The sequence below is a fragment of the Pristis pectinata genome, chromosome 40, assembly GCF_009764475.1.
Source record: "Pristis pectinata isolate sPriPec2 chromosome 40, sPriPec2.1.pri, whole genome shotgun sequence".
NCBI lineage: Eukaryota > Metazoa > Chordata > Chondrichthyes > Rhinopristiformes > Pristidae > Pristis > Pristis pectinata.
The window spans coordinates 5,975,137-6,001,875 of NC_067443.1; the positions used below are offsets into that span (position 1 = coordinate 5,975,137).

The following is a 26,739-nucleotide window of genomic DNA, read 5'->3' on the forward strand; positions in this document are numbered from 1 at the left end:
ACATCAAATTACTACAGACCACAACAACAACTAAACTTCAGCTAACTTATGACGTCACCATCCTGATGCAGGATGCAATTGATTCCCTGCCACACCCAGCGGTCCCGGAACGCCTCTATGTTGCCCGTGGACACCACGTGTTCTTTCCCCAGGGATATCCAGGCATGAACATAACCCTGGAAGAAGGCCAAGCAGTCAGCTGGGGCAGAGCCCTCGGCTGCCCGCCTCCGTGACCCACGGATAGCCAGTTTGGCCAGGCCCAGAAGCAAGGAAACCAGGACATCCTCCTCCAGCCCTGTCTCGACCCCCACACCCCCTCCCCTCTGCACCAGGTGACCGAATATTAAGAGGCTATCCTTGCCCTGGGAGTGGATGACAGGTCAGGGTAGAAGGAACTGCACTCATAAGACTATTGAACAGTTCCCTTATACAATGAGATGGACTCTGACCTCATGATCTACCTTGTTGTGACCTTGCACCTTGTTGCACTGCACTCTCTCTGTAGCTGTGACACTTTACTCTGTACTTTTATTGTTTTTACCTGTACTACATCAATGCACTCTGTACTAACTCAATGTAACTGCACTGTGTAATGAATTGACCTGTACGATCGGTTTGTAAAACAAGCTTTTCACTGTACCTCGGTACAAGTGACAATAATAAACCAATACCAATCCCAATATCTAAGCTCCACTGTCTGTGCAGGAAGTGCTGTATTGCTCTACAAGTACTTCAAATAACAAAACTTCCATTTATATACAGTGTGTTCAAGTGCTCTATGGCTGTCGAAAAACTGTAGTGATGTGGGTGATTTCACACAGAAAGTTCCCTCAAACCATAGTGTAAAACCAATAGGAACAAACAATCTGCTGGAGGCCTGAAGAAGGGTCCTGACCCGAAACGTTGACCGCCTGCTTTTCTCCACGGACACTGCCTGGCCTGCTGAGTTCCTCCAGCATCGTTGTGTTTTTCATCTAGATATTCCAGCATCTGCAGTCCTTTGTTTCTCTTTTTAATCTGCTGGAGGAACTCAGTAGGTCGGGCAGCATCTGTGAGGGGGAAGGAACTGTCGAAGATCTGGGTCAAGACTGTGCTTTCGGACTGAGAGTGGAGAGGAGGTGGCTGCTATAAAGAGAGGGGGAGTGGTGAGACAGGAGCTAGAGGTAGTTTGGCGTACCGGGGTGTGTGGGGGGGGGCGCGGGGTGGAGTAGGGGGTGGGGATGAAGGATGATGGGCAGGTTGAGTCAGGTAGGGTGGATCACCTCGGGCTCCTGTCTCAGCACTCCCCCTCTCCTCGTTTTACCAGCCATCTCCCCTCTCCACTCTCAATCCTGATGCAGTGTTTCAATCCGAAACCTCAACAATTCTTTTCCTCCCCCACAGATGCTGCTCAACCCGCAGACTGTTTGTGGCTCCGGACCCCAGTATCTGCAGTCCCTTGTGGCTGTAAAACTGATAAATCGATGGAGGAACAAATATAGGGTGAGGTATCCTGGTCTTCTTTGAAATAAGAGTCTTATCGAGAGGTGTATAAAATCATGAGGGGCACAGCCAGGGTGAATGCGCAGTCTTTTAGCATAATGCCATTACAGCGCCAGCGACCCGGGCTCAATTCCGGCCGCTGTCTGTAAGGAGTTTGTACACTCTCCCCATGTTTGCGTGGGTTTCCTCCGGGTGCTCCGGTTTCCTCCTACGTTCCAAAGACGTACGGGTTAGGAAGTTGTGGGCATGCTATGTTGGCACCAGAAGCGTGGCGACACTTGTGGGCTGCCCCCAGAACACTCTACGCAAAAGATGCATTTCACTGTGCGTTTCGATGTACTTGTGACTAATAAAGACATCTTTATCCCCAGGGCTGGGGAATCAAGAACTAGAGGCATAGGTTTAAGGTGAGAGGGGAGAGATTTAATGTTTCACCCGAAGGGTGGTCAGTATATGGAACGAGCTGCCAGAGGAAGTGGTTAAGGCAGGTACATTAACAACATTTAAAAGACACTTGGACGGGTACATGGATAGGAAAGGTTTAGAGGGATATGGGTCAAACGCAAACAAATGGGACTAGCTTAGATGGGAGTCTTGGTCGGCATGGACCGTTGGGCTGAAGGGCCTGCTTCTGCGCTGATTGACTCTACGACTAAGAAATAGGAGCTTCAATCCACCTAAGAGGTAGCAGATCTGGCAAAGCAGCACTCCCTCCACTCAAATATCAAGTCTCTAGGGGAGGGACGGAGAGACGACGAGAAAGACAGAGAGAAAAAGAGGTCCCTGCTGAGCCACGGTTGACACCCACACACACAAATATGTTGCTGTTCTAGATGACAGGAACAACACACATACACGCATATAGAGTCGTGCTATTTTTACCCTAAAGTGCAAGGGTCTGCAGTCATGGGGCTGAGAGGCAGCCTTTGTGTTAAATGTCTCAGATCCCTGCTGTGTTCTGTGAGCTGATGAATGAGTCCTTTCTGTGGGACCTCGGCCCTCTGCACCAGGGGGTCACCCGCCAAGCAGGCTGCTCTCGACCGGAGGTCAGGGGAGTATGATCGGTCACGCTCCCGCTGCAGCCAGACAACAGAAAGCGTCTGAGTCGTCCTGCAGCTGCAATCGGAACCAACTCTCTGATCAGCACAGCGGCTGTAACCGCAACAAGACATCCCATTCCTGGGCCAAGCCAAGCCCACAGAGATCTATTAATCACACACGGACCTCTCCTCCCCCACTACCACTGCCGCCCACCACTGTCACAGAAAGTTTATTGCTATAGATCGAGAGAATCAGTTGCCCCAGGTAGTATAAATTGTTCATCTTTCCTTGTGACTGTGCAACTTAACATCATTTGTGACTTACCCTATCACCCTTCCCCTCCCATCGTCACCCGCCTCTCACTGAAGTTTGGTGTCTACTCTACGCACAGACAGGTTCAGTGTCAGTGGAAATGGGAGGGATGCAAACACATGACAGGAGGCCTGTTGAACAGACTTTGCTCTGTCCACTGACGCCTCTTGCACAGAACACCCTGCGGCTCTCATGTGTCGCGCTGACATTTACCAGGCAACGTGGATTGCCATCGCCGTCTTGGTCTCGCGGCCGCCCTGGCGGCTGATGTTTTTGGCGGCCTCGATCACCATCCGTGCTGTCTTGTGCTGGCCGAGGTGGAACTCGTGAACGACCGTCTCTGCATACTGCAGCACGCCGATCTAAGGGAAGCAACAAGAGATCGTGACTGCAAAGGAGCTTGCGCGACCGTGGCTAAGCATATCCTCTGGTCTTTCATAAACAGTGCTCAGCTCTTAAGACTATGTCTCTCTTCGTGAGAGAAATAACCACGTTACAGAGACCAGAACGTGGTCAATGTAACGCAAACCAGACTTCAATTTCACACACCAACCAGCCCAACCCCTCCCTGTTTCTGTAAAGTTCACCCACCCAATGACCTACTGTTCCAAGTTGCACAGTTCCCAGCTTAAACATTTCACCAAGGGCTACTATTACAGAGTAATACAGCACAGAAACAGGCCCTTCGGCCCATCATGCCTGTGCTAACCATTCAGACATTCCATTTACAAATACTTGGTCTGTAGTTTTCAGCCTCTCCAAGTCGGTTTCAGAACAGTACAGCACAAGAACAGGCCCTTCGGTCCACAATATCTGTGCTGAACACAGGGCCCAATTAAACTGGATCTCTTCTGCCTGCATGTGGTCCATGTCCCTCCATCTTCATGTGTCTGTCTAAAGGCCTCTTAAATGCCTCAATCATTTCTGCTTCCACCACCACCCCTGGCAGCCTGTTCCAGGTACCCACCACTCCCTGTGTAAAAACAAACCTGCCCCGCACATCTCCTTTAAACTTTGCCCCTTCTCGCCTTAAATGCATGTCCTCTAGTGTTTGATATTTCTAAGCAGCACACGGGATGCTGGAGGAACTCAGCGGGTCAAGTACACAGTTCCCTGAAAGTGGCATCATAGGTAGACAGGGTGGTGAAGAAGGTGTTTGGCACGCAGCCCTTCATCAGTCAGGGAACTGAATATACTGTAGAAGTTGGGATGTTGCAGTTATACAAGATGTTGGTGAGGCCGCACATGGAGTATTGTGTACAGTTTTGGTTACCCTGGTATAAGAAAGACGTCATTAAGTTGGAAAGAGTACAAAGAAGATTTAAAAGAACATTGCCAGGACTCGAGGGCCTGAGTTATAAGGAGAGGTTAGGCAGGACTTTATTCACTGGAGCATAGGAGACTGAGGGGTGACTTTGTAGAGGTGTATAAAATCATAAGGGACAATAGATAGGGGGAATGCACAGTCTTTTTCAAAATGTATTTTTCAAAACAGAAATTTTCCAAAAACAATTTGCTGATGACATCACTGTTGTTGGTAGAATCTCAGATGGCGATGAGGAGGCGTACAACAGTGAGACGGATCGGCTGGTTCAGTGGTGTTGCAACAACAACCTCACACTCAACATCAGCAGGACCAAAGAGTTGATTGTGGACCTACCACCACTCCCCTTTTTCCACCTCCTGTGCCCCTGGTTGAATCTCTTCAGGAAGGGGAAGTAGGGAGAACACACACCAGTCCTCATTGAGGGGTCGGCAGTGGAATGGGTGAGCAGCTTCAAGTTCCTGGGCGTCAACATCTCGGGAGGGTCCATCCTGGCCCAGACGCATGGATGCAATCATGAAGAAGGCAGGCCTGTGGCTCTACTTCATTAGGAGTTTGAGAAGATTTGGTTCGTCACCAAAGGCTCTTACAAATTTCTACAGATGTACGCTGGAGATCATTCTGACTCGTTACATCACCGCCTGGTATGGAGGCTCCAATGCGCAGGATCGCACGAGGCAGCAGAAGGTTGTAGACTCAGCCAGCTCCATCACGGGCACAACCCTTCCCACCATCAAGGACATCTTCAAGAGATGGTGCCTCAAGAGGGCGGCATCCATCACTAAAGACCCTTACCATCCAGGACATGCCCTCTTCTCATTACTACCATCGGGGAGGATGTACAGGAGCCTGAAAGCCCACACTCAACGATTCAGGAACAGCTTCTTCCCCTCCACCATCAGATTTCTGAACGGTCCATGAACCCATGAACACTACCCCATTAGTCTTTCTTTTTGCACTATTTATTTATTTTGTAATTTACAGTAATTTGATCTCCTTGCACTGTACTGCTGCCGCAAAACAACAAATTTCATGACATGTCAGTGATAATAAACCCAATTCTGATAACTAAAGAGCATAGGTTTAAGATGAGAGAAGAAAGATTTAAAAGGGACCTGAGGGAGGTGCGTATATGGAACGAGCTGCCAGAGGAAGAGGAAGTGGTTGAGGCAGGTACGATAACAACATTTAAAAGACACTTGGACAGGTACACGGATAGGAAAGGTTTAGAGGGATACGGGCCAAACATGGGCAAATGGGACTCTCTCAGATGGGCATCTTGGTCGGCATGGATCCGTTGGGCCAAAGGGCCTGTTTCCGCACTGTGTTACTCTATGACTCTATGGCAATCTAGTTGGGATTCATGAGTAGGGAGGAGGATGTAAAGAGACTTCAGGGAGATAAAGGCAATCTGAGTTAGTGGGCGAGAGCACAGAAGATGGGATCTAACATGGAAAAATGTGAGGTCATCCACCCTGGTGCACGAAACTGAAAATGTGAATGTGAGAGACTCAGTTCAAGGGGGACTGGGTGTGAAATAAAGTCAGAAAACGCTGCAATCACTCAGTGGGCCAGGCAGCATCTTGTGGAAAGAGAGACTGTTAGCGTTTCAGGTCATCAGAACTGGAGAGAGAGAAAACAGCTGCCTGACCCGCTGAGTTCCTCCAGCATTTTGTGTGTGTGAAGAGAGAAAACAAGTTTATGTTAGCAGCGAAGATGGAGGCAGGATGGGTAGAACAATATCCTGGAGAGGGTGAAAGCAGATAGTTTAATGTGGTAGTTAAATTGCTGTTAAAATCAGATTAAGTTTCCCTTGTTTGTGTAATCTTTGAAGGCCAGCATGCAGGTGCAGCAAGCTATTAGGGAGGCATAGGGTATGCTGGCCTTTATCTTAATACAGGAATAAGGGAGTCTCACTGCAATTACACAGGGCTACAGGGCTTTGGTGCGACTGTAGCAGGGGTATAACGTACAGTTTGGTCTCCTCACCTAAGAGAGGATGGACAAAGGTTCACCACACCGGTTCCAGGTTTGTCATAGAACATAGAACAGCACAGGAACAGGCCCTTTGGCCCACGATGTCTGTGTCAACCTTGCTGCCAGTTTAAACTGCACACCTCTCTGCGTGTGGTCTGTACCCCTCCATTCCCTGCCTGTTCATGTGCCTGTCTAAAAGCTTCTTAAACGCTGCTATTGTATCTGCCTCCACCACTTCCCCCTTGGGAGTGCATTCCAGGCACCCACCACACTGTGTGTAAAGAAACTCGCCTCAAATCTTCTTTAAACTTGCACCCTCTCAGCTTAAACCTCTGCCCTCTCGTATTTGGCATTTCCACCTTGGGAAAAAGACTCTGTCTACCCTATCCATTCTTCTTAGTTTTATAAATCAGGTCTCCCCTCAACCTCCATCACTCCAGAGAAAACAATCCAGGTTTGTCTAACCTCTCCTTATAGTTAATACTCTCTAATCCAGGCAGCATCCTGGTGAACCTCTTCTGTACCCTCTCCAAAGCCTCCACATTCAATGCGATGACCGGAACTGCACACTGTACTCCAAATGTAGCCTAAGAAAACTTTTTTTACAACTGCAACATGTCATATGAGGAGAGATCAAATCGCCTGTTCTGTATCCGTTAGAATTTAGAAAAACAAGAGGTGATCTCCTTGAAACTTACAAATTTTTTGCAGGGCTCAACAGGCTTGAAACGGGGAGGTACTTTCTCTTCGCTGAGGACTCTAGGGATCAGGGATCCTAGAGGCACACAATAGGGGTGGGCTGTTTAGGATTGAGGTGAGTCATAGAGTAATACAGCACGGAAACATGCCCTTCAGCCCAACTCTATGCTGACCAAGATTGCATCTAAGCTAGTCCCATTTTCCCGCGTTTGGCCCATATCCCTCTAAACCTTTCCTAGTCTTTCCTTCTGTGTCTGTTGTCTCCTGCCAGACCTCCAGCCCCCGAAGCATATCCATATTAAAATCTGCCTGCCTTTCCTTACCCTTTTACTTGGCTTTGAAGCCACTGGGAAATTTTTGACAAGAAATTTCTTCAAAGCCGTTTATGAGTTACACTAATACCTTTGAATGAAATGTTAAACCAGGGCCCCTCCACAATCACAGATCCACATAAAAGATACTACTGAACTATTTCAAAGAAGAGCATGGGATTTCTTATTGACGCCTTGGCCAAGATTTTCTCACTCAGTCGCTTGGGACCAAGTATGACTTGCTTACACTTTGTTTCCATGTGTGTTCTGAGGAGAAATATTTTTGCTCAGAGGGAGATGAATCTTTGGAATTCTGTACCCCAGATAGCCAGGTGGCCTATCCTGATGCTTATGCATGCAGGCACTTTCTGACTAAAAGACCATGTTCTTGCTGAAGTCTAGCCCCTGTGGCTGGATGCTCAAAGTTCTTTTGCAGGTAAGGGGTCATTCTCTCTAATTAATATGCTAGGTTTACACTGACTCTACAGTTTGCAGCTGTAAGTCTTTTCCCAGAATAGGAGTCGGGAGGAAATACTTTGGGGTTTTTAAAATTATATGGATCATCTCCCAAATTAGAGGCTGTATAATGAAGTCAACGCCCTGCTGACAGCTTGGCAATGACCCTTCCTCAGTGAGTGGCACAACTGTGTCACAGAACAGTGCCAGAATTATTAATGTCATGGAGCACAAACCAGTATCACCGCTCTGTGTTAGCACAGCTAGCAGCAGTGAGGTGAACCATTTGACCTCAGTGCTCAGAGGCTGTGGAAGGATGGAATCGCACCAAGTAAGCTGAGGAAAGTTAAATGTGAAATGTTTGTAAACCTGACAGCAGGGCCTAGCAACTGAGCATGCGGTAGGGGTTAAATTACGGGATGTGGCAAGTGGGGTAATTTTTGATGCGGTGAGAGACATAACTTTTAGTGGAGAGTGAGGTAATCTTTAGTGAAGAATGGGGTATATTTTTAGTGGAGAGTGGGGTATAGTTTACTGGAGAGTGGGGTATATTTTAGCGGATGGTGGGGTATATTTTAATGGGGGTATATTTTAATGGGAGGATATACTTTAGTGGATCGTGGGGTATATTTTTATAAGATAGGATAAGATTTCTTTATTAGTCACGTACATTGAAACACACAGTGAAATACATCTTTTGCATCGAGTGTTCTAGGGGCAGCCCGCAAGTGTCGCCATGCTTCCGGCACCAACATAGCATGCCCACAACTTCCTAACCCTTACATCGTTGGAATGTGGGAGGAAACTGGAGCACCCGGAGGAAATCTACGCAGTCACAGGGAGAATGTACAAACTCCTTACAGACAGCGGCCAGAATTGAACCCGGGTCGCTGGCACTGTAATAGCGTTATGCTAACTACTACACTACCGTGCTTAGCGGATGGTGAGGTGTATTTTAGCAGAGGGGGTATATTTTAGCAAAGGGGGGGTATATTTTACTGGAGAATGGAGTATATTTTAGTGAAAGAAGGGCATATGTTCCAGAGGTGATTAAAAAAACTGCAGATATTGGAAAATCAGAAATAAAACAGAAAACGGTACAAACATTCAGCAGGTCAGGCAGCACCTGTGGAGTGGGAACCAGAGTTACTATTTCAGGCCATGGAGAATGATGAAGGTGAATTCTGGAGTTGAGGAATGTTGCTGAATTCTATTGTGCAACATCTCATGAAACAAATTGTTTTGGCAGTGACTGAAGCTGGTCAGAGGGAAGGCAGAGCCGAGAAAACTACAGGAAAGTAGATTCACCCACCTTACAACTTTCACAGTGCAAGGTCAGGCCCTGGGGGGTGTTGTAGAACAGAGAGACCAAGGGGCACAGCTACATAATTCCCTGAAAGTGGAGACACAGGTAGGCAGGGTGGTGAAGAAGGTGTTTGGCACGCTGAACTTCATCAGTCAGGGCATTGAGTATAGGAGTTGGGATGTTGCAGTTGTACAAGACATTGGTGAAGCCACACCAGCAGTATTGTGTATAGTTTTGGTCAGCTTGTCATAGGAAAGGCATCATTAAGGTGGAAAGAGTGCAAAGAAGATTTACGAGAACGTAGCCAGGACTCGAGGGCCTGAGTTACAGGGAGAGGTTGGGCAGGCTAGGACTTTATTCCTTGGAGCGTAGGAGACTGAGGGGTGACCCTGTAGAGCTGTATAAAATCATGGATAGGGTGAATGCACACAGTATTTTTCCCAGGGAAAGGGAATCAAAAACAAGAAGGCATAGGTTTAAGGTAAGAGGGGAAAGATTTAAATGAGGGGCAACTTCTTTACACAGAGGGTGGTGGTTATATGGGACGTGCTGCCAGAGAAAGTAGTTGAGGCAGGTACAATAACATTTAAAAGGCATTTGGACAGGTACATGGATAGGGAAGTTTGAGAGGGATAATGGGCCAAACATGGGCAAAATGGACTATGGAGATGGGCATCTTGGTCAACATGGACAAGTTGGGCCAATGGGCCTTTTTCTGTGCTGTATAACTATGACTCTACAAGGGTGTTGGACTTGCCTGTATCTGCTTTGGCCCAATGTGGAATTTGTTGAGGACGTTGCTGAGGAATCTCTGAACCTCATGCCAAGGGTAGATGCTATTCGAGCCGTCCAACAGGATCACAATGTCCATGGAGACGCCACAATCTGAAAAAGACATGGAGACTGTTGTAGAGATGCAGGTTAGGCTGTAAGCCGAATAAGAGGATTGAGTGCAGGTAGCAAACTCCACAGGTGTGAGAGGAGGTCCCATCCTGCCTCTAATAGCCAGTCCTGCCAGAAAACCATTAGTCCTATTGCATCCAAAACGGTTCCTTGCAGAGTAATCCCATCACTGCCAGTCCTCGTCTCCTTATCTCCTTGCAGTTATTCTCTCTCACACGCCCATCAACTCATGTGCTGACACATTTTCAGCAGACGGGAGGAAACTGGAGCACTCAGTCTCCAGATGAAAACACTTTCCTCGCCCATCTAATCCTTCTCCCAATAATCTTAAATCAACGCCACCTGGTTTTTGACTCCTCTACTTAGGAAAGTGGGTTGAATATCTCACAGCAGCCTTGCATTAGGTCAAGTCATTGCTGTATTAGAGGCTTGCATTGGTATTGTGTCTTTCCTGGCCTCTGTGCAGCCACTGTTGTGACTTCTGAAACAAGGGAGACATGTTGTGTGAAGCAAGATCACATCAAGAGCGACTGGATCATGACCAGGTCATCTGCTCATTAATTACGTTGATTAGGGGATGGATATCGGCACCCAGGGAGACCAGGAAAAGTCCACTGCAAATTGAGACAAGATAATGCAGATGCCGGGATGTGGGGCTACAAACAATCTGCTGGAGGAACTCAGCGGGTTGAGCTGCGTCCTAGTCCTGGAGCAGGGTTTCAACCTGAAACATCGACAATTCTTTTGCTCCCACAGGCGCTGCTCAACTCGCTGAGTTCCTCCAGCAGATTGTTTGTTGGTCCAGTGCAAATTAGTGCCTTAAAAATATCTTAAATCTACCGAGGAGGCAGACAGGTCCTGGGATGACATCTCATAACGGAACAGCATTGCCTCAGTACTGCACTTCTGACAGCATAATCCTGATCACTGCTCTCCTGTGGTACTGCCCCCATGGCTGTACAGCACTTCCTCACTACTTCCTCTCTGAAAGTGCAGCACTCTTTCACAACTGCCCCTAGAGCAATGCAATGCTCCTTTAAATACCCCTCTTCTAATACAACCTCCCTTACTGCTACCCCTTTGACAGCACAGTGTTCCCTCATACAGCCACTCTGGCTGTGCAGCACTCCTTCAGTACCACCCCTCCCACACTGCGACAGTACCGCTCATCCCGCAGTGCGACACTCCCTCAGTACTACCTCTCCCTCAGCAGTGTTCCTTCAGTACTGCCCCTCCAACAACATAGCACTCTCCAGGTAATGTCCCCTAACACTGCAATGCTCTCTCAGCCCAGAAAATAATCTCAGGTCTCCAGCGCATGACTCAAACCTGCAAACCTTCTGACTCAGAGGCAAGAGTGGTACTGCTGAGCCATGCCCAACACCTCCTGGTGCAGCTGATGGTGTTGCTGACAACAGCAACAGAGAGAAGCTGACACAATTACAAAGGCCAGTTCTTCCACAAATCTCACAAGGGCAGCGTGGTAGAATTTACAGCTCGTCTTACTTTAACAGTTATTTACCGTGTATTTAGTGAGTTCCCTTATTCTTTCATTGGCTTTTATTGCCTTGGCCATTTCAGAGAGCAGTTAAGAGTCAACCACACTGAGGTGTGTCTGGAGTCAAATACAGTACAGAGTGGGCAAGGGCGGCTGAGTTCTTTCCCTGGAGGACATCCGTGAACCAGATGGTTGTGAAAAACCATCTGGTAGTTCTGCGGTCACCATTACTAAGAGTAGCTTTTTATTCCAGATTGAATTTAAATCCCCCGCCTGCCATGGAAGAGTTTGAGCTCATTTTCTCTTGACCATTCGTCTAGTTTTCGTATTAGGCAGTCCTCCCGCAGTCAAGGAGAACTGTTCTGTGGGTTCATGATGTGACCACAGACTCTACCACTGATGGGGCAGGGGGAACTTGACAGAGCAGGTGGGTTCCTTGTCCATTGCTCCAACTGTCCGCACTCAGCTTCTTGTGTGCCTGCTGTAGGAATTCAAGGAGCACGCTGCCTTTCCAGATGCTCCTTCTCCAGACTGAGACATCATGGGCCAAGGGTCGGTGAGGCTATTACGAAGGAGACTTTGAGAACATCCCTGAAATGATTTTCCTTCCCTCCTGAATTCCTATCCCAGTAAACCTAACCACTATGACGCCATACCCTGTACCCTCTGCTACAACTTGATTAATCCAGCAGAAAATGGGGTTACCATATGAGCATTTTTAACAACTGTCTCGTCAACCACCATGAAGCAACTTGATTGGAACTACTAAAAATGATATAAAAACTGTTTACTAGTTTCATTAGTGTAGACTAGTCAGTTTCTTAGCAAATTTAATCATTTTTAGTATTTCATATTTTTAATGAGATAGCTTTGGCAAATAAGGTAAAAGAGAATCCTAAGAGATTCTATAAGTATATTAAGAGCAAAAGGGTAACTAGGGAGACAATACATCCTGTTAAGCATCAATGTTGTTTATGTGTGGAGCCATAGGAGTTTGGTGAGGTCTTAAATGAATATTTCTTGTCTGTATTTACTGTGGAGAAGGTCAAGGAAGCTAGGGAGTTCGGGGAAGAGAACGTGATCTCTTGAAATATATTCACATTACCAAAGAGGAGGTGTTGGCCGTCTAAAAGCACATTGAGGTGGATAAATCCCTACAGCTTGACCAAGTGTATCCTAGGACATTGTGGGAAGCCAGGGAAGAAATTGCTGGGGCCCTAGCAGAGATATTTGTATTATCGTTAGCCTGAGGTGAGATACTGGAAGACTGGAGAGAGATTACAGCTGTGTCTTTATTTAAGAAGGGCTGCAAGGACAAGCCAGGGAACTACAGGCCGGTGCGCCTAACATCAGTAGTGGGGAAGCTACTGCAGGGGATTCTGAGAGACAGGATCTCCCTGCATTTGGAAAGGCAAGGACTGATGACGAATAGTCAGCATGGATTTGTGTGTGGGATATTACGTCTCACGAAATTGATTGTGTTTTTTTGAAGAGGTGACCAAGAGGATTGACAAGGGCAGGGTGGTAGATGTTGTCTACATGGACTTTAGCAAGGATATGTTTCCATGCTGTATAACTCAAATCTAAAAGCTGTCAACAGTCAACAGTGCCAAAACAAAGCAAGTAACATGTATTGTTCTTTTATACAGCAACAAACAATCTGCTGGAGGAACTCAGCGAGTCGAGCAGCATCTGTGGGAGGAAAGGAATTGTCAATGTTTCGGATCGAAACCCTGCATCTGTCCCGAAACGTTGACAACTCCTTTCCTCCCACAGCTGCTGCTTGACCTGCTGAGTTCCTCCAGCAGATTGTATGTTGCTCCAGATTCCAGCGTCTGCAGTCTCCTGCGTCTCCCGATCTTTTGCACAGTTTAGCTGATTTCAGGCAGATCACATGCAGGACAAACGAGCGCAATGATAGAGCAAAGAAATGTTGAAGGAAACCAAAACTAGGATTAACTAGAGGAGTTGGGGGGAGGGGGGCTGGTGGGGAAGTGCCAAGCATTTCCAAGTGCTTCCAAGCAAACTGTGGTCTTTGGCTGAATGGAAAACCTGAGTGGTAACTGAGTGGTAAACTGAGTGCTAGCTGCCCGTGATGGGGAGCCCAATGGACCCCGGTCATACCTTGTGCAGTGGGTGCGATGATTCCCGAAGGCCGGAAGCTGTAACTGATGTTTGTACAGATTCCCGTGTTGTAGATGGAACTTCCACACTGTTGGGACCAGAGGGGAGCACACACCTGCAACAAGAGGAAGAATCGGTGGTAACCCGGGTGTTCAGAAAGGGTGAGCAAGTGCAGCTTTGGCAGCCAGGTTCCTGAACCCCTCTCCTTGTCCACCAAGTGCGGTGCCAGCTACACAGCCTGCTACATTAGCTCTGCTCCAACTCCCACTCTACCCTGACACTGCTAATACAGATCAATGCAAACTTTGACTATAAATGGGAGTGGTTCAATTATTTCGTCTGTGATACATAGTGAATGGGGCTGTGTGGCAAAAAGATGGAAAAATTGAGTAACTAAGTAGTTCGCCATCTCGACCAAGATTTTCTTCCTCTGGCCCCCGTTTGCGGCACCCTCCCTGGTGGGATAAATACACTGTAAATAGATGTTAGAGCAAGAAATGGTGATGAGTTGAGGGAATGTTGAGGGAGTTTAATCCGGCCAGGTGTGAAGTGTGGCACATTAGGAGATCAAAGGGACAGTGCGCAGTTAATGGCAGGACCCTTAACATGTACAGAAGGATCTTGGGGTCCAAGTCCATAGCTCCCTGAAGTTGGCTGCACAGGCTGACAAGGTGGTAAAGAAGGCATACGGCACGCTTGCCTTTAATAGTTGAGGCACTAAGTTCAAGAGTCAGGAAGTTATGCTGCAGCTTTATAAAACTCTGGTTAGGCCACATCTGGAGTATTGCATTCAATTCTGGTCGCCCCATTACAAGGAGGAGGGGGAGGCTTTGGAGAGGGAGCAGAAGAGGTTTACCAGGACGCTGCCTGGATTAGAGGGCATGTGCTATAAGGGGAGGTTGGACAAACTCGGGTTGCTTTCTCTGAGGGGAGACCTGATAGAAGTTTAGAAAATTATGAGAGGCATATATAGGGTAGGCAGCCTGTATCATTTTTTCCTCAGGGTCGAAATGTCTATTACTAGAGGGCATGAATTTAAGGTGAGGGGGAGATGGGGGTGGGGTGGGGTGGGGAGGAGCTTTTTTTTACACATTGTTGAGGATGCCTGGAATGCACTGCCAAGGGTGGAAGTGGGAGCAAATACGGTAGAGGTGTTTAAAAGTCTCTTAGATAGTGACATGAATGCGCAGAGAATGGAAGGATACGGACATTGTGGAGGCAGAAGGGATTAGTTTGGTTAGGTGTTTAATTAGTTCGGCACAACATGGTGGGCCAAAGGGTCTGTTCCGGTGCTGTACTGCTCTATGTTCTATGAATGTGACCATGTGGATGGGACAGTAAAGTGTACAGGGTGGGGTTGGGTCATGTTGGATGGGGGGGCACTACGAAGCAGCAGTAAGTGGGGTTTCACAAGGGCTTCTGTCAGGGATGCTCTGATTCATGAGCAAGTTACACGTCAGGAAGTAACATCTACAGGCACAGCTAGAAGAGCTTCTGCCACACAGCTCCAGCGACCTGGGTTCGATCCTAACCTCTGGTGCTATCTGTGTGGTTTGCACATTCTCCCTGCGGTTGTGTGGGTTTCTCCTAAATGCCCTGGTTTCCCCCCACATCCCAAAGATGTGGGCGTTAGTAGGCTACTTGGCCACTGAAGATTGCCCCTCATGTGTAGGTGAGTGGTAAAATCTGGGGGAGCCGCTGGGAATGTGGGGAAAATTTAAAAATGGGGATGAGTGTAGGCTGATGTAAGTGAGTGTTTGGCAGTCAGAGTAGATCCATGCTATAGAGTCATAGAATCATACAGAACAGAAACAGACCCTTCAGCCCAACTGGTCCATGCCAACCAAGGTTCCCATCTAAGCTAATCCCATTTGCCCACATTTGGACCTTATCTCTCTAAACCTTTCCTATCCATGTACCTGTCCAAGTATCTTACAAACATTGTTAATGTACCTGCCTGAACCAGTTCCTCTGGCAGCTCATTCCATTTTCAGACCACCCACTGGATGAAAACGTTGTCCCTCAGGTTCCTATTAAATCTCTCACCTTAAACCTGTGCCCTCTGGTCTTGATTCCCCAACCATGGGAAAAAGACTGTGCCCCTACGCCCCTCTTGATTTTATACACCTCTATAAGATCACCCCTCATTCTGCTACTCTCCAATGAATAAAGTCCCAACCTGCTCAACCTCTCTCCATAACTCAGTCCCTCTATATGGCTCCAATACTCTATAAGAAAGGTGCTAACAGCACCTGAGTACTGCAGTATGGAGTGAGCTTCTACAGATCTAATGTCCACCAATAGAAGATCATCAACCTGAAACACCAACACCCTTCCCTTTCTCTGCAGACGCTGCTCAGTCCTTTGAACACTTCCAGCATTTTCCATTTTTATTCCATGAAGTAAGAGGCAATCTTACTTAGAGTCATCGAGTAATACAGGACAGGAACAGGCCCTTCAGCCCAACTCATCATGCTGACCAAGAGGCTCATCTAAGCTAGTCCCATTTGCCCATGTTTGGCCCAGATCCCTCAAATGTACCTGTCCAAATGTCTTCTAAATTTTGGTATTGTACCTGCCTCAACTCATTCCTCTGGCAGCTGGTTGCATACACCCACCACCCTCTGTGTGAAGTTGCCCCTCGGGTCACTTATAAATCTCTCCCCTCTTACCTTAAATCTATGTTCTCTAGTTTCTGATTTCCCTGGGAAAAAGTCTGTGTGCATTCACCTTATCTATGCCCCTCATGTGCTGTAAGGTCACCCCTCAGTCTCCTATGCTCCCAGGATTAAAGTCCTACCCTGCCCAACTCTTTCCTATGACTCAGGCCCTCGAGTCCTGGCAACATTCTCGTAAATCTTCTATGCGCTCTTTCCAGCTTAATGACGTCTTTCCTATAACAGGGTAACCAAGATTATACACAAAACTGTGCAGCCTCACCAATATCTTGTACAACTGCAACAATAACGTCCCAACTCCTATATTCAATACCCTGACTGTTGAAGGCCAGCGTGCCAAATGCCTTCTTCACCACCCTGTCCACTTTCAGGAAACTATATACTTGTACTCTGTTCCACAACATTCCCCAGGGCCCTACCCTGGTTTGACTTCCCATTGATCTGGCCAGCACCTGAAGAAAAATTTCTCAGCTTTAACCAACAACAACTGGAGAAACACTCCCAAATTCAGTCACTTTTGTTCATACCAATAAAACTGCACATTGGCAATATATTTTACAATGTCGACGTGCATTTGCTTTAGGAATGGGGCCTTTAAGATGTAGATATTGTGTGTGGGCTACTAATGATGCATATGTGTTTGTGGACTATTTTTAGAAATGTGAATGAAAATCAAAGAAAGATGCAGATGTTGGAAATTTGAAATAAAAACAGAAACTGCTAGAAGCTCCTTATCATCAGGTCACACGACATCTGTGCACAGAAAAATAGAGTTAATTTTTCTGGTCAAATAGGTAAATTGATTTATTATTGTCACATGTACCGAGGTACAATGAGAAACGTTGTTTTGCATGCCATCCATACAGATCATTTCATTACATCAGTGCATCGAGGTAGTACAAGGGAAAATAACAGAATGCAGAATAAAATGTTACAGTTACAGAGAAAGTGCAGTGCAGGCAGACAATAAGGTGCAAGGCCACAATGATGTAGATTGTGAGGTCCAAGAGTACTAAGGGACTGTTCAATAGTTTTATAACAGTGGTATAGAAGCTGTCCTTGAGCCTGGTGGTAGGTGCCCTCAGGTTTTTGTATCTTCTGCCCGATGGGAGGGGGGAGAAGCGAGAATGTCTGAGGTGGGTGGGGTCTTTGATTATGTTGGCTGCTTTACCAAGGCAGTGAGAACAGTGACATTAACTGCACCATGTAATGAATTGACCTGTACAATCAGTATGCAAGACAAGTTTTTCACTGTACCTCGGTACAAGCGACAATAATAAACCAATATTAATATGACTGCGCTCTTTCAAGGGAAAATACTCCCGAATATCAAGAACGGGGACAATGGGACAATATGCAGGTACTATTATTGCCACTAACAACTTATCACAGAAAATAAAAGTCGAAGCAGCTGCCTAAAGTTTTGATTTGATAACCTGAATTTGCAAAAGAATGATAATAACTGAAAAACAAAACCAATAGATTAAAGAACGTTAGCCCTAACAATGTGCATTCTTGGATCTTGGAAGATCATACCATGAAGCCCTGTGAGTTGCGCGTCAATGTCATGCCGAAGTGTATGTCCTTCATTTTGTCAGAGATGTTTTTCAGAGCTGCCTCCCCTGCAACAAACAGAATTAAACTGGATGCATCACAAAGTGCAGAATGATAATTGCTGTTCTATATATATGTATACATCTCTCTCACGTCACTAGAAAATTGCACCACAGTGCTAATTATCACCTTCTGCATTTTTTGCCTTATGCAACATCATCTGCTCAACGTAGCAGAGGATATCTTTGCTTGGAAATTATTTCTCATACTTTGAGTTGGATACAGAGTAAAAGTCCCCTGTCACGCACTTTCAGGGTAGGGACAACACAGGTTAGATACAGAGCAAAGCTTCCTCTGCACTGTCCTGTCACACACTCCCAGGTTGGGACAGCCTGGCTAAATATCAAATAAATATCATTCTATATTGTCCCCCAACACATTCCTAAGGATGATAACGTGGGTTAGATACAGAGTAAAACTCCCTCTACACTGTCTTATGGTGCATTCCCAGGGCAGGGTCAGCATGGGTTAGATACTGACTAAATATCCCTCTACATTGTCCTGACACACACACTCCCAAGGCACAGACAGCAGGGGTTAGATACTGAGTAAATATCCCTCTATACTGTCCTGTCACATATACTCTCAGGGCAAGGACAGCACAGGTTACATACTGAGTAAATATCCCACTACACTGTCCTGTCAATACACACTCCCAAGGCAAGGACAACACAGGTTAGATACTGAGTAAATATCCCTCAGGATTGCCCTACGACACATACTCCCAGGGCAAGGACAGCGTGGGTTAGATACTGAGCAAATATCCCTCAGCACTATGCCATGACATACTCCCAGGGCTGGGGAAAGCATGAATTAGACACAGAGTAAAGTTCCCTGTATAAAGTCCTGTCATACACTGTCAGGGCTGGGGCAGTGCAGGTTTGATACAGAGTAAAGCTTGACAGAGGACCGGGACAGTATGGGTTAGAAAAGTTGCCTCTGCACTGTCCCATCACAGGGCAGGGCCCCTGTATTACTCTACCATTCAAATCCATCAGCAAAACATTGCAGGGCTCTGAACCAGAAATGTTAGTGCCATTTTACCTGAGTTTAATTTCAAGCAGTTTGTGCTCTTTCTATTGGACACATTGCATCGATAAATGTCACCTTTCTTGTTCTTCGCATTGCCATCCCAGGGGGCACTGACCAGCAACCTGAATAAAAAAATGACACATGGCAGTGTTACCACAGTTGACAGACAAAGTGCCTTCACAGAGCACGCGACCTCCTGGAAGTATAAGTAACAGCGGTACATCATACATCCTTTGAACATGCTCCCCCCACATTCAAAAAGATCATGCTTATCATCTTCCTCCACTGATCCTGATGTTCTTGGGCTCCCCTAGGAATCAGTCTCAGGTTTGAATCTATTTATAGCCCTTTGGGATAGAGAAGTCCAAAGATCTACTGCCCCTCGAGCAAAGAAATTCCTCACCTTGACTCAAGCATTGCTTTGAGACTGTGCCCCACAGTTCTTGATCTTCCAATCTGAGAAAACAACCTCTCCACCTTTGGAGAAAGGCAGACGGTCAATGCTTCAGGTCAGGACCCTTCTTCAGGAGTGAAGATGGGAAAAGGGGAAGCCCAATATATAAGGTGGAGAAACAGAGCAGTGATAGGTGGAGAAAAGAGGGAAGGACAGGGTGGGCACAAGGTAGTGGTAGGTAGATGCAGGTAAGAGATAGTGATAGGCAGGTGTGGGGAGAGCAGATACACCAGGGGATGGGTCAAAGGTATGGAGGCAGGCGGCATTGGGGGCGGAGGGGAGGAGAAAAGCAGAGACAAAGAAAATGGCGAGGAGAAAAAAGAGATGCAGGCTGGGAACGGGAAGAAAAGAAGAGGCAAGGTTCGGGGAGGTGGGAGGGGTGGTTTAGCTTACGTAAAGTGGGAGAATTCAATGTTCCTGCCATTAGGCTGTAAGGTCCCAAGACGGAAAATGAGGTGCTGTTCCTCCAGTTTGTATTTGGACTTCTCCCGGCAGTGGGGGAGGCTGACAACTGACATATCAGTTACTGAAGTCCAAGCGCAACTGGAGGAACAACACCTCATTTTCCATCTTGGGACCTGACAGCCCAACAGCATGATCATCGAATGCCCCCACTTTAATTAAACTAACCCCCCGCTTCCACCACTCTGTTCCTTCTTTTCTTCCCCTTCCCAGCCTCTCTCTCTCTTTTTTCTCACCATTTTCTTTCTCTGCTTTTCCCTCTCCTCCCCTCCCACCATGGCACCTGCCTCCATATTTTTGACCCATCCCCTGGTGGATCTGCTCTCCCCTCCTCCCCCACACCTCCCTATCACTATCTCTTACCTGCATCTACCTATCACCACCTTGTGCCCACCCTGCCCTTCCTTCTTTTGTCCACCTATCACTGCTGTTTCTCCCCCATATATATTGGGCTTCCCTTTTCCCATCTTCAATCCTGAAGAAAGGTCCTGACCCAAAACGTTGACCGCCTGCTTTTCTCCAAAGATGCTGCGCCAGCATCTTGTTGTTTTTTCATCTAGATTCCAGCATCTGCAATCCTTTGTTTCTCTAACCTCTCCATCTTGTCAAGCTCCTTGAGCACCTTGTTTCAATGAGTAAGTGCCAGAGATGGAAGGAAGCAGTGGTAGAATGGTGTGACAAGAAGGTTTTTTTATCTTTCCTTGGCTCTGATACCTCCCCAGGTGATTACCTGAGCACAGGGGTGGAGTTAAAATTTGCCTAGTCCCAATGCTCCAGATGTACTGTGGGCTTTGATAGAAACGTTGACGGAAAAGCTTGAAACCAGGAGACAAGGAGAGCTTCTGTCTCGCTGTGATCAGACGTTTGAACAGACCTCTCACACGCTAAAGACGAACTCTTGATCTCCCAATCTACCTCGTCGTGGCCCTTGCACCTTATTTGTCTACCTGCACTGCACTTTCTCTGTAGCTGCTACACTATGTTCTGCATTCTGGTCCCTCGACGTGCTTAGGTAGGGCATGATCTGCCTGGAAGGCATGCAAACGAACGTTTTTCCACCGTATCTTGGTACGAGTGACAATAATAAACCAGTAAACCAACCTTGGACTTTCTTCAGCTACCAATATCCTCACAGGTCACAGAGTCATTGTTATACAACATGGAAACTGACCCTTCGGCCTAACGTCAAGCACCCCCTACACAAATCTTATCTTTTTTTTTAAAATTTTCCCCATATTCCCGTTAGCCTCCCCCAGCTTCTAACACACACACACACACTAGGTACAAGTTACACCCCGTTAGCCACCCCCAGCTTCTACCACTCACACACACACTAGGTACAAGTTACAGTGACCAATTCATCTACCAACCCGCGTGTCTTTGGGATGTGGGAGGAAACCAGAGCACCTGGAGGAAACCCACATGGTCACAGGGAGAACGGGCAAACTCCACACAGACAGCGCCAGAGGTCAGGATTAAAGCCAGACCACTGGGGCAGTGAGGCCCCCGTTATACTACCTGAACTACTGTGCTGCCAAACATCCCTCCTGACAGCAACAACCAGTGGAGAGACATGTGGGGATATCTGCATTGGGTATAGGAGTTGGGATGCTGTACAAATCATTGGTTATGACACTTGGTGTATTGTGTGCAGTTCTGGTCACCATACTATAGGGAGCTTGTGATTAAGCTGGAGAGGGTGCAGGAGAGACTCACAAGGACGTTGCTGGGACTGGAGGGCTTGAGGTATAAGGAGAGACTGGATAGGCTGGGGGTGAAGTAGGCTGAGGGGTATATAAAATTATGAAGGGGACAGATAGGATCGATAGTCTTTTTTCTAGGGTAGGGGAATCTAAAACTAGAGAGCCTGGGTTTAAGGTGAGGGGGGAAAAGATTTAAAGGGGATCTGAGGGGCAATTTTTCCACAGTGGGTAGATGGAATGTTGTGGGTAGATAGATGTCATTGTAATTGTACCTGCCTCTGCCAGAGGAGGTGGCAGAGGCAGGTACAATTACAACATTTAAAAGACATTTTGACAGGTACATGGATAGGAAAGGTTTAGAGGGATATGGGCCGGACACAGGCAAATGGGATTAGTGTGGATATGCACCTAGGTCGGCATGGAGGAGATGGGCCAAAGGGCCTGTTTACATGCTGTGTAACTCTATAGACCACTGATGCCTGACCAATCTCTGGCCTCCCAGAACTTTTCAGTTCTGCTAGTTACCCCATGAAACTGAGAAGCATTTGCCTATAAGCTGAGCCATGTGAACGGCAACTGATGTTTCCCAAGGGGGAATGCAAACACAATGGTCAAAGAGAGCCACTACAATATTCAACCAGCTACTTCCTGTTGCAAAAAGCACTTTTGCAAATAGGTCCTTGATTACGTTGGCTGCTCTCCCGAGGCAGCAGGAAGTGTAGACGGAGTCAATGGAGCCTCTACTGAATCTGTTTACACTTCCCGCTGCCTAGGGCAAGCAGCCAATGTAATAATGGACCCCTCCCACCCCAGTCATTCTCCCCTCTCCCCGTTGGGCAGAAGATACAAAAGCTTGAGAGCATGTACCACCAAGCTCAAGGACATCTTCTATCCCCTCTGTTATCAGACTCTCGAACAGACCTCTCATACGCTAAAAGATGAACTCTCGAACTCTTGATCTTCCAATCTACCTCGTTGTGGTCCTTGCAATTTATTTGTCTGCCTGCACTGCACTTTTTCTGTAACTGCAACACTACATTCTGCGTTCTGTTTTTCTTTTTGCTACCTCGATGTAATTATATACGGCATGACCTGTTTGAATGCCATGCAAACAGAAGTTTTCACTGTATCTTGGTACATGTGACACCAGCCTACCCTCCTTGGAATCTGTCTTTACCTCTCGTTGCCTTGGTGAAGCAGCCAGCATAATCAAAGACCCCACCCACCTGGGTCATTCTCTCTTCTCTCCTCTTCCATCGGGTAGAAGATACAGGAGCCTGAGGGCACGTACCACCAGGCTTAAGGACAGCTTCTACCCCACTGTGATAAGACTATTGAACGGTTCCCTTATACGATGAGATGGGCTCTGACCTCACGATCTACCTTGTTGTGACCTTGCACCTTATTGCACTGCACTTTCTCTGTAGCTGTGACACTTTATTCTGTACTGTTATTGTTTTTACCTGTACTACATCAATGCACTCTGTACTAACTCAATGTAACTGTACTGTGTAATGAATTGACCTGTACGATCGGTTTGTAAGACAAGCTTTTCACTGTACCTCAGTACAAGTGACAATAGTAAACGAATACCAATACCAAAAAAATACAATAATTGTGAATGCTGCTTATCTGATGCTCTGTGCCTGTGATGCTGCTGCAAGTAAGTTTTTCATTGCACCTGTGCGTACTCAACTATGACTATAACATACCAATCAAATTCAGGCGCCCAATAATTCCAGACTTGCTGACTCAGTGAGTGACTGAGCCAACTAATGTAGAGGGAAGGTGGATATACATGAGGGAAAAAACATATGCTGAAGAGGGGTATGAAAAGTGCACATGGAGCACAAAGATGGGCTGAATGGCCTGTATGTGAGCTGTAAAGAGGTTGTCTCCTTTAGCCTAAAGGTCCTCGAACTGTGTGAACTGCCACATGGTTCTGGCAGTGACTTATCCAGCAGTTGAGACTGCCACAAATGAGCTCACACTTAATGGAAGGCAGACGGGAGGCTGAGGGGGTTTGGGACAAGGGCTTCCATGAGTCAGAGTACGTATTTCATCTGAAGGGTCTGGGACTCGATTCAAGAGGTATTATATCAGCGGCGTAGATTATATCAACAGATAGTACTGCTGTGAGACTGCTAAAGCCCAGCCAAGTCACAGCTACTGTGTCCAATGCTTTCAACTTCTGAATAGCTTCAGATCAGCCAAGTAATGAGAGAAACAGATGACACACTGGCACCGAACAAACAGAGAAACACTCGTATTCTCCAACTAAGGAGACAAAAGAAAATCTGAAGCCTGCAAATCATATTCAACCCTTCCTGTTTTTTAGTAGAATCATACATTAGGAGTGACTCATTTTTGGAGTTAAAAATATTTTGCCCCTTTCTCTCTCAGTCCTGAAAGTGATATCATTTGCGAGAGTCGGGCCCCATGGGAGCTACTGTTCCTATTATCTCACTTCACAGGCCAACTTTGACAGCGGGCGAAAAGCAAGGCCAATTCGGCATTACCTATTGTACACACATGCACACACACAGACAAACACAGAGACATTCTCACTCACACACACACACACACAGATACGTACACACAGAGATGCGCACACACACACACACAGATACGTACACACAGAGAGATGCACACACACATGGATAGTGCACACACACATGGATAGTGCACACACACACACACACACACACACACACACAGATACGTACACACAGAAAGATGCGCACACACATGGATAGCACACACACACACAGATACGTACACACAGAGAGATGCGCACACACATGGATAGCGCACACACAAGGATAGCGCATACACACAGATAGCGCACGTGCACACACACACAGATACATACACACAGAGATGCGCACACACGTGGATAGCGCGCACACATGGATAGCGCACACACGCACAACACACACACAGATACGTACACACAGAGAGATGCGCACACACAAGGACAGCGCGCACACGGATAGCGCGCACACAAGGATAGCGCACGCGCACGGATAGCGCACGCGCACACACACAGATACGTACACACAGAGATGCGCACACACACGGATAGCGCGCACACATGGATAGCGCACACGCACAACACACACACACACAGATACGTACACACAGAGAGATGCGCACACACAAGGACAGCGCGCACACGGACAGCGCGCACACGGATAGCGCGCACACACAAGGATAGCGCACACACACGGATAGCACACACACGGATAGCGCACACACGGATAGCGCACACACGCACAACACACACACATGGATAGCGCACACATGCACAACACACACACGGATAGCGCACACATGCACAACACACACAAGGATAGCGCACACACACAGGGATAGCACACACAGGGATAGCGCACACACACGGATAGTGCACACACACGGATAGCGCGAACATGCACAACACACACACATGCACAAAATCGGGAAGAAATCAAGTCTAATTTGCCTGAGTAAAGATTGCAGTGTCACCAGCCACCCTCACCTGTGAGCGGATCCCCTTATTCCTATTCTAGTCTTATTTGTAACCTACTCCATTGGGCCAACACAGAGAGAGGCAAGGTGCTCCCAGTGGGATGCTACACTCAGTCCCGGCAGCACTGAGATGACGGAACTCCAGCTCCAACATACCCACTGACAATGTGGCACACGGTAAGGGATGGATGCAATACCCACTGACAGAAAAGAAGCGTGGCCGGTCAAGCCAGGCACCAAGAATGGATGGGGAAACCCAGCGGCTTCCAGAAGATGAGGTAATCCGTAAATATGTTCAAAATATTAAGTAGAGGAATGTTTTTTTATTGCATTCAATCACGGCAAGGACTCGATGGACAGACTATCGAGTTACGATAGCCAAAATGAAAATTGCCTACAATTTCTTGACAGTTCTGTTGGCTGAGTTTCAAATGAATCCTGAGCTTGCCTGGGCTGGCGTTTCATCCAGTTCTTCACCAAAGGCCAGGAATCAAATTCAGGAACCTGATTCCAATTAACGAACATAACTGGTTAATGGAAGAAGTATGTCTGAGTTTGTGAAGGGAGACACAACGAACGATCAAGTGCTTTCATGATTTCCATTCCTGCTGATGTGTGGCTTGGACATGGAGTGGGGGGGCGGGTGGGGGGGGGGGAATCTTAACATCTATTAAATTTTCTGTCACAAAATGATTTGCTCCTTCGCCTAAAATGGAAGGAAAACTGCCAAATAAACAAGTCCTTCCTGTTAAGAGCTATTTAAGAGGTATAACGTCATCCTCTCCTCTTTCCCTCACTGCCCCCCCCTCCACATTTCAGACTGCCTGCTTCTCTCCTTCCTCCAAATCACTCAGCACTCCTGCTCCTACCTGGATGCCCAGTTGGGAGACGCAAGAGACTGCAGATGCTGGAATCTGGAGCAACAAACAATCTGCTGGAGGAACTCGGCGGGTCGAGCAGCGTCTGCGGGGGGGTGGAGGGGAGGGAACTGTCGACGGTTCTGGTCAAAACCCTGCATCAGGACTGAGAGTGGAGAGAAGAGGTGGTCATTATAAAGAGGAGAGGGGAGGAGTGAGACATCAGCCAGAGGTGATTGGTAGATCGAGGAGGGATGAAGGTAAATTGGCAAATTGGTTTATTATTGTCAGATGTCTGAGCTACAGTGAAAAACCTTGTTTTGCAAGCTGTCCATACAGATCATTTCATTAAAACAGTGCATTGAAGTAGGACAAGGGGAAGCACTTACAGAATGCAGAATACAGTGTTACAGTTACAGAGAAAATGCAGTGCAGGCAGACAATAAGGGCAGATCGAGCCAGGGAGGATTAACACCTCTGGCTCCTGTCTCACCACTCGCCCTCTCCTCTTTATTCCGGCTATCTCCCCTCTCCACTCTCTCAGTTCTGATGCAGGGTCTTGACCCGAAATGTCAACAATGCCTCTGACTCCCTACAGATGCTGCTCGACCCATTGAGTTCCTCCAGCAGATTGTTTGTTGACCCAGTTGGCACATGCATTACCTCTGTGTGAACAACCATACCAATCAAAATGTCCTTCCCAGTGCTACGTTCACCCAGTAAGAGGATCTCCAAGATCTGTGCTCCAGCAAGTGTTATGCCTTGCAAGTGAAGTGGAGGAGAGGGTGATGGGGAGAAAGGTTTTTAAATTGAGATTCTAAACAGCAATCTGAATAATTCCAGTCAGATTTTCTACCTTTATTAAATTCAGCAACTTGGTTTATCTGAATCTGAGTATCAAATGCTCATCCCCACAGGTACTTTGCAAAATCTGATGAATCTCTGTTACTAAGGCCAAGGCAGGTGAGGGCGGTTGGAAATGATCTGTAACTCATG

General features: G+C 47.1%; 1 protein-coding gene across 2 annotated transcripts in view; it reads right to left on the reverse strand.

Moving 5' to 3' along the window:
• The window catches only part of itga10 (integrin, alpha 10), a 103,083-nt gene that overhangs the window by 58,329 nt on the left and 18,015 nt on the right, over positions 1-26,739 (reverse strand). For both annotated transcript variants that reach the window (XR_007958771.1, XM_052045594.1), the window contains exons 3-7: positions 18,770-18,879; positions 17,648-17,733; positions 13,434-13,548; positions 9,666-9,793; positions 3,049-3,197 (exon numbers count right to left, since the gene is read on the reverse strand). Coding sequence is in view for 1 of the 2 variants with exons in the window: in XM_052045594.1 (XP_051901554.1) it covers positions 3,049-3,197; positions 9,666-9,793; positions 13,434-13,548; positions 17,648-17,733; positions 18,770-18,879 (588 nt within the window). In the remaining variant the exon portion in view is untranslated. The remainder of the gene's footprint in view (positions 1-3,048; positions 3,198-9,665; positions 9,794-13,433; positions 13,549-17,647; positions 17,734-18,769; positions 18,880-26,739) is intronic.